The sequence below is a fragment of the Staurois parvus genome, unplaced genomic scaffold, assembly GCF_062004578.1.
Source record: "Staurois parvus isolate SC_StPar_1 unplaced genomic scaffold, SC_StPar_1.0 ptg000181l, whole genome shotgun sequence".
Lineage (NCBI taxonomy): Eukaryota > Metazoa > Chordata > Amphibia > Anura > Ranidae > Staurois > Staurois parvus.
In genome coordinates, this window is record NW_028317977.1 from 865,583 (window position 1) to 879,976 (window position 14,394).

Consider the following 14,394-nt stretch of genomic DNA (forward strand, 5'->3'; position numbering starts at 1 on the left):
TACCATAACATCCCATTCCTGATAGGAATATACTAATAAGATTTTTATGTTCATTTTGCAATTAATTGAAAAAATTTGAGAAATCAATTTTGTATAAATTGTTCAACTAGAGGCGGTTGTCTAGCTTTTATCAAAATGTTTCCTCCAGTACTGATTTAGAAAACAAATGTACACAATACACACAAACACATTTATAGTGATTTGTTTTTCCATAGGTATATAGAGCTATAGATTTTTTAAGCCTTACCATTAGACTGTTTTTACAATGGATATTAAAGTATATCAAAAACTCATAGAATAGCAGAGCAATACAAAACAGCGTGCCTCCCTAGTAAAACACATAACACAGTAAAACACACACATCACACAGTTAACCCTTTGATCGCCCCAGATGTTAACTCCTTCCTGCCCAGTGTCATTAGTACTGTATCAGTGATTTTTATTAGCACTGATCACTGTATTAGTGTGATTGAGGATGTCAGTGACAGTTAGTCAATTCCCCCCCAGTGTCAGAATGCCCGCCTCAGTCCAACTATAAGTCACTGATCACCGCTGTTACTGGTATAAAAAAAAATTAAATGAAAAATTACAGTATATATACCACCATTTGTAGATGCTATAACTTTCATGTAAACCAATTAATTTACATGTATTGATATTTTTTTTTTAGCAAAGTCATGTAGCAGAATACATTTTAGCCTAAATTCATGACGAAATGTAATTTTTCAAATTTTTTTACTGGATATGTTTTATAGCAAAAAGTCAAAAATATTGTTTTTTTTTTTAATTGTCAGTCTTTTTTTGTTTATAAAAAATAAAACCGCACAGGCAATCAAATACCACCAAAAGACAGCTCTATTTGTGGGAAAAAAGGACATAAATTTCACTTTGGTGCAGCGTTGCATGACCGAACAATTGTCAGTTAAAGTGACACAGCACTGTATCACAAAAAATGGCCTGGTCAGGAGGGGGGGGGGGGGGGGGGGGGTAAATCCTCTGGAGGGAAAGTGGTTAATGCCTGCAGCAGTTTTTTGTTTTTGTTTGTTAACCTAATGCTATGTTTAAGTGGAGCAAACAGTTAAATACACAGTTGAAATACATAGATTTACATAGATTTGTATTTTACATCACATGCCTATATCACAATGTACAGCCATTGGGAAAACTATATTATTTCCTGGTTCATCTTTTCTGCAAACTGGTAACTGGTAAGAGTTTATTACACAAATTAATTGTCCAATGAGTAGGGCAGATGCAGACAGGTGATATAAGAAACTATATTACTGAATATAAGGGTGCAAACAGTCTAAAAGGCTTCCCTGACTCCACTGCTGGGTTGGGATTCCATCATGTTAGGGAAAGTCCGGCTCTAGGAGTCGGACACCTGGGGCAGTCCAAGGACTGAGTCTTTTTCCATGCTGGCAGAATTTTGAGTTGCAATGGTACAGCCTCTAAGGAGGCAGCCATCCCCGTACCATGGGGATTGCCTAGAGCAGGGTGCAGTGCATTCCAGTGACATTACATCCTGGCCTCACTTCTTCAGTCTGGCGCAGTCCCCTAAGGCACAGCTGAAAATACAACCAATCCAGGAGCTTCAGAAGAAGTCACAGTGGCTATGATGCATTCAGAGGACTTGGAAGAAGAATCCCCAGAGAGGAACAAACCTCCATAGAAAGGAGGAAACTTTCTCTCAGTAGACACAAGAGGTTCATCACCTAAGAGCACTAGCAAAACATTGAGGCTTGCTGGGAGTTGGAGGGGTCATATAGAAATAAATGGATGTCCCTGCTTCTTTCTCTTTTGTATCAGTGTCCAATTACCTAAAGGTAGCTGCGTATAATGCATGGTAAAGACTAAAATCCAGTGTCCTGTACTGTATGACTATAAAACCTTTGTTTTCAACCCAAAATCTGGTGTTTAAATCAGCTCTAAGGCACTGTTTTATAATGCTTAATATGGGCCTATGCTCAAACATTAACTTAACCACTTGCCAAGCAATGTACATATATTTACATCCTCTGGAAGTGGTGCTGACAGTTGGGTCATGGCTGCAGGTATCATTCTCTTCAGCTGGCAATTCTGTGATCTAAAGTGATCCAAGCAGCTATATAGCCACCAATTCACTTTTACAGGCGGTGGAAAGGGGGGTCCCCCCCTCCCACCACCACTAGCTGCCTTTTACAGGCTCTAACATCCCACTGGGGAGCCCACTACTGGCGCGATTGTTTGTATTGGATGTGCTAAACGGCGTTAAAGGAACTTACCTTTTTCCTTTGTGACACCAGAAACCAGAAGTGATGAGGATTTCGGCACTTCATACACTTACACATGTAAACAATGATGGCAACACACATGTGAGGTATCACTATGAATGTCAGAGTGAGAGCACTAATTCTAGTGACCTCCTAGTATCTCCTGTGTAACTCTAAACTAGTAACCTGTAAAGGCTTTTGAAATGATGTGTATGGAAATTTTTAGGTTTAGTTTGCCCCCCATTCCACGGGCATGCACAATGTTAAAGAGTGACATGTTTGGCATCTATTTACTTGGTAATAATCTTTTACAAATAAAATAGGTATTATTTTGTGTTTGTGTGCACTAAAATTCATTAAAGTGTATTTTTTCGTATTTGCATTTTAAAAATACAGTGAGGATCGAAAAAGTTCGGGCACCCCAGCTAAATATTTGTATTAATGTGCATAAAGAAGCCAAGGAAAGATGGAAAATCTCCAAAAGGCATCAAATTACAGATTAGACATTCTTGTAATATGTCAACAAAAGTTAGATTTTATTTCCATCATTTACACTTTCAAAATAACCGAAAACAAAAAAATGGCGTCTGCAAAAGTTTGGGCACCCTGCAGAATTTATAGCATGCACTGCCCCCTTTGCAAAGCTGAGACCTGCCAGTGTCATGGATTGTTCTCAGTCATCGTCTGGGAAGACCAGGTGATGTCAATCTCAAAGGTTTTAAATGCCCAGACTCATCTGACCGTGCCCCAACAATCAGCACCATGGGTTCTTCTAAGCAGTTGTCTAGAAAACTGAAACTGAAAATAGTTGATGCTCACAAAGCTGGAGAAGGCTATAAGAAGATAGCAAAGCGTTTTCAGATGTCAATATCCTCTGTTCGGAATGTAATTAAGAAATGGCACTCATCAGGAACAGTGGAAGTTAAAGCAAGATCTGGAAGACCAAGAAAAATATCAGACAGAACAGCTCGCAGGATTGTGAGAAAAACTATTCAAAACCCACGTTTGACTGCAGAAAGATCTGGCAGACACTGGAGTTGTGGTACACTATTCCACTATAAAGAGATACTTGTACAAATATGGTCTTCATGGAAGAGTCATCAGAAGAAAACCTCTTCTACGTCCTCACCACAAAAATCATCGTTTAAACTTTGCAAATTAACATATAGACAAGCCTGATGCATTTTGGAAACAAGTTCTGTGGACCGATGAGGTTAAAATTGAACTTTTTGGCTGGAATGAGCAAAGGTACGTTTGGAGAAGAAGGGGCACAGAATTTAATGAAAAGAACCTCTGTCCAACTGTTAAGCATGGGGTTGGATCAATCATGCTTTGGGGTTGTGTTGCAGCCAGTGGCACAGGGAACATCTCACGAGTAGAAGGAAAAATGGATTCAATAAAATTTCAGCAAATTTTGAATGGTAACTTGATGCCATCTGTGAAAAAGCTGAAGTTAAAGAGAGGATGGCTTCTACAAATGGATAATGATCCTAAACACACCTCGAAATCCACGGGGGATTACATCAAGAGGCATAAACTGAAGGTTTTGCCATGGCCTTCACAATCTCCTGACCTCAACATAATTGAAAATCTATGGATAGACCTTAAAAGAGCAGTGCGTGACAGACAGCCCAGAAATCTCAAAGAACTGGAAGACTTTTGTAAGGAAGAATGGGCAAAGATACCTCAAACAAGAATTGAAAGACTCTTGGCTGGCTACAAAAAGCTTTTACAAGCTGTGATACTTGCCAAAGGGGGCAGTACAAGATATTAACTCTGCAGGGTGCCCAAACTTTTGCAGACGCCATTTTTTTGTTTTCTGTTATTTTGAAAGTGTAAATGATAGAAATAAAATCTAACTTTTGTTGACATATTATAAGAATGTCTAATCTGTAATTTGATGGCTTTTGGAGATTTTTCCATCTTTCCTTGGCTTCTTTATGCACAATAATACAAATTTTTAGCTGGGATGCCCAAACTTTCGATTCCCACTATAGCTGTGCAAATATCGTGTTAAAAAATGTCAACAAAAACATTTTAATTTCCTGGGCCTCTGCCTAAAAAAATATAATGTTTTAGGGTTATAAGTAATTTTCTAGCAAGAAAATGCTGAATTCTACATGCATGCGAGAAATGTCAGAATTGACTTGGTTTGAAGTGGCTAAAGCTATGTTAACAGTCTTCATAAAGTGGTAAATAGATACTAATAAAATAGCGGAGATACTTACTTTTCCTTTAGATAATACTGCTCTAGGCTCCTTCTGGTACTCATCATATATCCAAAAGCCTAGGCATAAGCCAGTCTAGACTTTAATATCTCTCGCTAGCAGAGATTACACAAGCTGTCATCTGGGCTTCTGGACACATGATTAGCAAAGAAGGGAGCTCAAACATCGTTTTCTCCAGGAAAGAGATTTCAGACAGTCTCCACAAGAAAAAGTAAGATACTCTATGGAAACAACTAGAATCTTTAACTAAAATACATCTGGGAAGTATAAAAGACATGATAGAACACAGGGCAAAAGATGTTGATTGTTTTTTCAAGCTCTGAAAAAAATGAATTAAAACATCTTCACAGCAAGGTCTTACAAAAACATGCAACAAAAATGTACCATTGGTCTTCTAAACAAACATTTACTATATTATGCAATACTATAGATAGACATTTTATTCTGCAAGAAGATGGCTCATAGTTACCATTTTCAGAGCCCGTTCAATATCTATCCCTTGGCTCCATGGCACAGCAGGATTTGCCAGGCAGTCACCAGCACTTCCTCTTCTTGAGACATCCACTCGTTGCCTTCTTAAGTATCGAAATGCTTCTGCAATTACCAGGACTGCATCATGGGTCAGTGCAGATGTATACTAAACAAAACAAAAAGCAAACATGATACACAATTTCAGACAATGTGAGAAGATGCATGAAGATTAATATTGTTTTTTGATAAAAGAGATTACAGTTTGTATGTATGTATACTTCAATAAACTACTGTGTTATGGGAGGATACAATAACAATGGAAAGGCATTGTGCATTTCTGTCCCAACTATTTAGATGTTTTTATCATTTGCATAAAATTTCTGTGGTTAGAGAGTGCAGCTGTTTAAAACATGCCTCTGACAAAGTTCTAATACTGAAGAATTTCAAGTGGAATCAAGTTGTGAAGAGGGAGAGATGGGAGTTGGGGAAGCACTTTCCATAATATGCAAGTATGCACAGAATATGTGCAAATGATGGAAAATCTATCATTCAGATTGCCCTCCTCCAGTAACGACATCTCTGCACTCTCTGTTGCTGTCACCATCTCTGATTCTTCTTCTGCATCTGGCATCTTCCTTTTCGGCTGTTTAGGCTATTGATAATGTGAAGGAGTTGCAAATTCATGGCACTTGTCCCACCTCTTCAGCATCTTATGAGAATATACACTGCATGCATGCACTGTAGATAGTGTACATTTAACAGAAATGCTAGCAAACAGGTAAAGGTTTTTTTGTGCTGAACACACCTGCAAAGTTTCTTCGAAAAAAACCCTCTATCTTCTTGCAATTTTATTTAAGTTTTTTTTGTTTTTTATTGCAATATTTTTTCATGGCATCTCTTTACTGCTTATGCCAGCACCAAACACTTCATTTATATGACATAATATTTGTGATATTCTTGCTACAAGCGAGTATAAGTAATAAGGGTAATTACATTTTAAAATGTCATTATTTACCAGCATCCAAACTTATGCTGCCCTTACATACATCGATTTTCAGGTAATTTTTTTACAACATTTTACTAACTGCCCAGGCAAAAGCAACTGAACTGATCAGCTCAGAAAGCTTTCCTTTCAACAGTTTGTTTTTTTTCATGGTTTTGATAGAAACTGTCAATGGTATCTTGCTTTGATCTATTGGGCTGTTTTTGTTTTGATCTATTGGGCTGTTTTTATGATATAAAACTGATTGAAAGAGGTTGCATTTACCAAAAAATTGGAATTGGTGGCCATCACAGATGAACTATATTTTAAACTTGTAATTTCAAGAATAATATTAAGCCAGATGGATATGAAGAATAGAGGATAGCTTATTTTTTTATTGCTTTTTTTACTATACTTTGATTAGCGCAAGGTTACACATTTTTTCTTTAATTAAACAATCAAGACTCAATAAAATGTAATTGAAAGATTTAAATATACTTACAGTTAATACAGTATATTTATTCAAACAGTATTACTGAAATTACTCAACTGATATTAGACATTATTATATAAGTAAAAAAATTAGAGTTAGAAGTAATTTATTATGTTACCTTTCTAAAGATGAACTTTGCAAATAAAATTCTTAATTTACAAATGACACTCTTTATACTAGTTACAACGGTAGGGATAGACATTGCATTGTAAACACCAGCGCTACTGGGGTGCCACAAAGAGTCCCCAGGGGTGCCATGGCTCCCCAACTAAGCAGGAATCTAGTCAAAGATTCTTCTTGCCACCAATTAGGCCTTTTTGTGATTACAGTGGTACCAGTCAGCTGTCTCAAACATGCATGCAGCTGCCACGGGCATTTAGAAAGCTGTACAGGCCACCAGCGTCCTTCCAACTGATGACACCATCATTGGTTGTTAAGGGCTGGTTGGATGCCTGCGCAGTTTCCTGGGATGTGCTCTAGTGGTTTGTGGGATGGGATGCATTCCACTCTTCTGTAGTTGTAGCTGGGGAGACATGGGCAGCTGTGTGAAAGGAGTGAAGAAAAAAGACATGGTGAGGAGGCTGGAAGGTACAATATATAAATATATATACAGTATATACTGTATGTCAGCCTTTCTCCATCGGGATGCTGCAATCCTATGTGCCCTCCCTCTGCCGACAGTTGGCAGCTCTGCAGGTTCCAGTCCTGTATAATATGCAAGGATGAGACTGGGAGAGCTCCGAACTGTCGGTAAAGTGAGAGTTGACAGTAATAAGTAGAATCAACAGTTTGCAGATCCCTGGGGAAGGGATGGGGGGTTTTGCTTGTTCCAGACTGCTGACCTGCTCGGCATCCTCCTACAGTGCTGGATTTTGTAAATAAATATTTCTCCAGGCAGTGGGGGTGCTGAAGCAAGCATGAAAGTGGATCAGGCAGGTCAGTAGATCTGCTATTTTAAAAAAGGCTATGTATATACTGTATATATGTTTGTGTATGTATGTATGTACTGTATATGTGGATGTATGTATGCATTTTCAGTGTGTATAAATGTTTATATTGTTATACAGGACTTATATAGCGCCGACAGTTTGCTCAGCACTTTACATTATGGAGGGAGATAGTACAGTAGCAATACAGTTCATATATGTGTTCATGTGTATGTACATCTGTATGTTACTTTTGATCCTGACCACTACACTCTGTACGGTCAGAACTGGTTTTCTATGCTAGCAGGGCTGCTTTTTCAGGGCCCCTTTACACTAGTAAAAAATGGCGCTCCTTTGAAAAGCAACTCATGCTTGAATTGCTTTTCAGAGGTCTCCTTACTGCCTGCTTTAACTCCCTAAATGCTTCACCACTGTGCTGCAGCCGCACGCAGTGCACGTGGTTGCAGGGTGGTTGCAGAGAGGCCCCATCTATTAGTAATGCCCGCCAAATGCAACAGGGAGTATAATTCCTGCCATAGCCACAAAGCATCATGTCTACAACATTTGTACAACCCTTTTTGCTGCCTCTGCAGATAAAAGGAGTGAATTTGGGGGGTATGTTGCTCAACCTCATTGTTTTGCCATCCTCCAACCTCATGTGTGAATGAGCTCTTAGGCTAGATTCACACTAATGCGGCTCTGCGAACTGTGTTTTCTCAGGCACGACAGCTCATTCATTTTAATGGGCTGCCGTGCCTGCATTTCATGCACGAAAACTGTTCCTGCACCATTTTTAAACTGTGCACCATGCAATTTCCCAGCAGTTCCCACGGCTGCATTTTTAGATGCTTGGGGTGCCATTAAGAATGAATGGCAGCCCCATGCATCTGTAAAGAGCAGTGCATTTTAGTTGTGGTTGTGGGAACAGCTGAGATTCCCACACCTGTAACCACTTTCATTAGTATGAACCTAGCCTTAGACTGGGGTGCCCTGAGACTGAATATGCTTTCAAAGGGAGCCTTGAATGAAAAAAAAATAGAAGCAGGTTGAGAAACACTGGTATACATGGTCATTTGTTAGGAAAGAACCAAGATGTTAAAATATAGACTAAATAGCCAAATGTATTTTGGACACCTCTCCAAGTCATTGAATTCAGGTTTTCCAATCACCTCCATGGCCACAGGTGTATAAAATCAAGCACCTAGGCATGCAGACTGCTTCTACATACATTTTTGAAAGAATAGGTCGCTCTCAGGAGCTCAGTTAATTCAAGCGTGGTACCGTGATAGGTTGTCACCTGTGCAATAAGTCCACCTGTGAAATTTCCTTGCTACTAAATATTCAACTGTTAGTGGTATTATAACAAAGTGGAAGCAACTGGAAACAACAGCAACTCAGCCACGAAGTGGTAGGCCACATAAAATGACAGAGCAAGGTCAGTGCATGCTGAAGTGCACAGTACGCAGAAATCACCAACTGTCTGCAGAGTCAATAGCTAAAGACCTCCAAACTTCATGTGGCCTTCAGTGCATAGAGAGCTTCATGGAATGAATAAAAGAGCCCCTGCGCTTAGATGACCCTAATAATAAGCTGCTAGCACCTACTATGTACCAGTGTCACATAAATTAAAAAACTATAAAATGGTGCAGCGCTATTAATAAATAACATATGGAGCAAATAACCACAGATGAATGAACCCCCTTAAGTGACAGCATAAATCAATCACTGGTGTCAAGATGCAATTGACACGCACTTAACAAGTGACTACGGGGTGATAAAGTCCAATATGAGCACACAGGTGAGGAACTCTTCACACGTGGATGTGTCATACGTGCCACAGGAATCCCAAAACAATCTGAGTGCCCCCTCACCTCCTTGAAATGACCTCAAGGGCCAACCAGCTTTCCAATGATAGTCAGGCAATCTCCTGTTGATCCCTTCAGTCTGACTGGAATAATGGTAACTTTCACCAGACCTCTTCCACCGCTCTACCGACACCACTATCTTCCACTCAGAGACATAACCAAAACAGGCTCCATAGTGCAATATGTCCAATTTATTAAGATAAAAACATAAATACCCACTTACATGTAGGCAAACGATCATGCACAGTACTCGGCAGTCCTCCTGACATGCGGCTTCATGGAGTCCCAATATGGCGCGGACGCCGGAAGTGACGTCACCGCGTCCCGGAATAAACAATGAACGTACCAACGCGTTACGTCACGAATAACACGTGACTTCATCAGGGTGAACGCCCATAGTCCCACATACCGCTTATATTGGCTGCCTTGGTGTCAATTAACTTAAAAGACAACCCCCGGCGGCCATTTTCTTGAAGTCTCGTCCCATGCAGACCTTCCCATTCAGTTACACTGGGACTGATCACAACCATTACTATATTATATGGGAAGATAAATAACGGTGGTTCTATTAGCAATTAAAACCCACCCAACTTTCACACCCCTACATGAAATAAATCAGGGCATAATAGACCATTATATATATATGATTAAAATATATGATTAAATAAATTACAATATGTGTGAATAAAAATGAATTAAAATGCATTAAAATACATATATCCATATATACATAAATATATATATACAATATATGTATACACCTATATTCAACTCCATGTAGACACTCCATGTCTTGAGTGTACATTCAAAAAAGCTACCAAAAAATACATATACCATAATAGCCAGATAGATCAAATTCAATAAAATACAATAAAATATAAAATGTAAAACCTATTCAAAAATCACTTATAAAACAATTCAGGTCGAATTCAATATTCAGACCTTTGGGAGCTTGGGTATGCATTGTGTATATCCACCGCGACTCGGCCTTGCTAAGAGACCGCACCTTGTGACTCCCCCTCCAATGGCTCTTGTATTTTTCAATGCCCCAAAAAATTAAAGACGAGGGGTCTTTATTGTGACACAAGGAAAAATGCTTTGAAACGCTATGTTTTGGATAGCCCTTTATTATATTCTGAATATGCTCTCCAATTCTCTTCCACATGGGTCTTTTAGTTCTGCCTATGTATTGCAACCCACACTGGCATTGCAACCCATAAACCACCCCTTCTGTCCTGCATGTTATAAAATCACGAATTTCATATCTTGTACCATCCACCTTGGACTCAAAAAATTTTCTTTTTTTATTTTGCCCTTTTGTTTCCTTACACGCACGACATGATCTACAGGGAAAAAAACCCTTTTGGTCCAAAAAGGTGACCCGTTTACCTTTAATTGGGGGATCTACAACGTTTTTTACTAACCTGGTCCTTAAGGTCGGTGCCTTTCTATAAATAAAGCGCGGTTTCTCACAAATAATATTACTCAAACTAGGGTCTACCCTTAGGATAGGCCAATGTTTTCTAAAAATCTTTTCAATCATTTTATAATGTGTATTAAAATCCATAATGATTGGGACCTGATCCACACTGTCCCCACTATTGGCCATCTCAATTTTCTTGTCTTTTAATAACATTTCTCTCTCCATATTTTCAACTACATTCATTTTGTTAGTAATATGCTCTCTTGTATAACCTTTTGAGATAAATCTTTCCCCTATCATCCCCACTTGTTCTTTATAGTCCTCTATTTTGGTGCAATTTCTCCTGAGCCGAATGAACTGGCCCTTCGGAATATTAAATAGCCAGGAAGGATAATGACAACTGTCACTTGGAATGTATCCATTCCTATCTACATTTTTGAAAAAAGTTTTAGTGACCACAGCACCTTGTTGTATCCCTATATTCAGATCTAAAAAATTAATATTGGAGTTACTGTATTCCCATGTCAACTTGATGTTTTTGTCGTTATTATTAAGATTATTACAAAAAACCAGCAGGGAATTGACATCCCCTTTCCATATTATAAACACGTCATCAATATATCGTTTGAATACCAGGAGCTCTTTGGGGGTTTGTTGGTAAATAACCTCTTCCTCCCAGAGGGCCATAAACAAATTGGCCACACTGGGGGCAAACCTAGCTCCCATAGCAACCCCTTTTACCTGTTTATAAAACTTATGTTCGTACCAAAAATAATTGTGCGATAAGCAGAAATCTAAACATTCTATCAAAAATTTCCTTTGCTTCCACTTAATGTCACTAAATTCTCGTAGGGCCCATTCTACTGACTTGATAGCTTCTTCATGCCCAATAATCGTGTACAAAGAAGCAACATCTGCACTCGCAAGATATATATCATCATGATCATTAACCTTAATTTCATGGAGGACCTGAATAAGGTGCTTTGTGTCTCGTAAATACGACCTTGATTTTTTTACAAGGGGTTGAAGAAAGATATCAATGTACTGGCCCAACCTGGCCAAAATTGATTGAATCCCATTCACAATTGGTCTTCCCGGCGGACAGACCGGATCCTTGTGTAGTTTCGGAATGGTATAAATTATCGGAATCCTACATGATTCGGGGATTAAAAACTTGGACTCCTTTTTGTCAAGTATTTTTTTATCGGTCCCTTTCTTAATCAATTTACCCAGCTCTTTCTTATAAATCAAAGTAGGATCTTTAGAGAGCACTTGGTACGTGGTGGAATCTTTAAGCTGCCCTTCTAACTCTGTACGATAGTACTCCTTAATCATCACCACTATACCTCCTCCCTTGTCCGCCGGTCTAATGACTAAAAGGGATAATTTAGTCATTAGACCGGCGGACAAGGGAGGAGGTATAGTGGTGATGACTAAGGAGTACTATCGTACAGAGTTAGAAGGGCAGCTTAAAGATTCCACCACGTACCAAGTGCTCTCTAAAGATCCTACTTTGATTTATAAGAAAGAGCTGGGTAAATTGATTAAGAAAGGGACCGATAAAAAAATACTTGACAAAAAGGAGTCCAAGTTTTTAATCCCCGAATCATGTAGGATTCCGATAATTTATACCATTCCGAAACTACACAAGGATCCGGTCTGTCCGCCGGGAAGACCAATTGTGAATGGGATTCAATCAATTTTGGCCAGGTTGGGCCAGTACATTGATATCTTTCTTCAACCCCTTGTAAAAAAATCAAGGTCGTATTTACGAGACACAAAGCACCTTATTCAGGTCCTCCATGAAATTAAGGTTAATGATCATGATGATATATATCTTGCGAGTGCAGATGTTGCTTCTTTGTACACGATTATTGGGCATGAAGAAGCTATCAAGTCAGTAGAATGGGCCCTACGAGAATTTAGTGACATTAAGTGGAAGCAAAGGAAATTTTTGATAGAATGTTTAGATTTCTGCTTATCGCACAATTATTTTTGGTACGAACATAAGTTTTATAAACAGGTAAAAGGGGTTGCTATGGGAGCTAGGTTTGCCCCCAGTGTGGCCAATTTGTTTATGGCCCTCTGGGAGGAAGAGGTTATTTACCAACAAACCCCCAAAGAGCTCCTGGTATTCAAACGATATATTGATGACGTGTTTATAATATGGAAAGGGGATGTCAATTCCCTGCTGGTTTTTTGTAATAATCTTAATAATAACGACAAAAACATCAAGTTGACATGGGAATACAGTAACTCCAATATTAATTTTTTAGATCTGAATATAGGGATACAACAAGGTGCTGTGGTCACTAAAACTTTTTTCAAAAATGTAGATAGGAATGGATACATTCCAAGTGACAGTTGTCATTATCCTTCCTGGCTATTTAATATTCCGAAGGGCCAGTTCATTCGGCTCAGGAGAAATTGCACCAAAATAGAGGACTATAAAGAACAAGTGGGGATGATAGGGGAAAGATTTATCTCAAAAGGTTATACAAGAGAGCATATTACTAACAAAATGAATGTAGTTGAAAATATGGAGAGAGAAATGTTATTAAAAGACAAGAAAATTGAGATGGCCAATAGTGGGGACAGTGTGGATCAGGTCCCAATCATTATGGATTTTAATACACATTATAAAATGATTGAAAAGATTTTTAGAAAACATTGGCCTATCCTAAGGGTAGACCCTAGTTTGAGTAATATTATTTGTGAGAAACCGCGCTTTATTTATAGAAAGGCACCGACCTTAAGGACCAGGTTAGTAAAAAACGTTGTAGATCCCCCAATTAAAGGTAAACGGGTCACCTTTTTGGACCAAAAGGGTTTTTTTCCCTGTAGATCATGTCGTGCGTGTAAGGAAACAAAAGGGCAAAATAAAAAAAGAAAATTTTTTGAGTCCAAGGTGGATGGTACAAGATATGAAATTCGTGATTTTATAACATGCAGGACAGAAGGGGTGGTTTATGGGTTGCAATGCCAGTGTGGGTTGCAATACATAGGCAGAACTAAAAGACCCATGTGGAAGAGAATTGGAGAGCATATTCAGAATATAATAAAGGGCTATCCAAAACATAGCGTTTCAAAGCATTTTTCCTTGTGTCACAATAAAGACCCCTCGTCTTTAATTTTTTGGGGCATTGAAAAATACAAGAGCCATTGGAGGGGGAGTCACAAGGTGCGGTCTCTTAGCAAGGCCGAGTCGCGGTGGATATACACAATGCATACCCAAGCTCCCAAAGGTCTGAATATTGAATTCGACCTGAATTGTTTTATAAGTGATTTTTGAATAGGTTTTACATTTTATATTTTATTGTATTTTATTGAATTTGATCTATCTGGCTATTATGGTATATGTATTTTTTGGTAGCTTTTTTGAATGTACACTCAAGACATGGAGTGTCTACATGGAGTTGAATATAGGTGTATACATATATTGTATATATATATTTATGTATATATGGATATATGTATTTTAATGCATTTTAATTCATTTTTATTCACACATATTGTAATTTATTTAATCATATATTTTAATCATATATATATAATGGTCTATTATGCCCTGATTTATTTCATGTAGGGGTGTGAAAGTTGGGTGGGTTTTAATTGCTAATAGAACCACCGTTATTTATCTTCCCATATAATATAGTAATGGTTGTGATCAGTCCCAGTGTAACTGAATGGGAAGGTCTGCATGGGACGAGACTTCAAGAAAATGGCCGCCGGGGGTTGTCTTTTAAGTTAATTG

General features: G+C 38.4%; 1 protein-coding gene across 3 annotated transcripts in view; it reads right to left on the reverse strand.

The window, feature by feature from the left end:
- Positions 1-14,394, reverse strand: part of GRIA3 (glutamate ionotropic receptor AMPA type subunit 3) — a 382,937-nt gene that overhangs the window by 70,290 nt on the left and 298,253 nt on the right. For all 3 annotated transcript variants that reach the window (XR_016312691.1, XM_089677207.1, XM_089677208.1), the window contains exon 7: positions 4,950-5,117. Coding sequence is in view for 2 of the 3 variants with exons in the window: in XM_089677207.1 (XP_089533333.1) it covers positions 4,950-5,117 (168 nt within the window). In the remaining variant the exon portion in view is untranslated. The remainder of the gene's footprint in view (positions 1-4,949; positions 5,118-14,394) is intronic.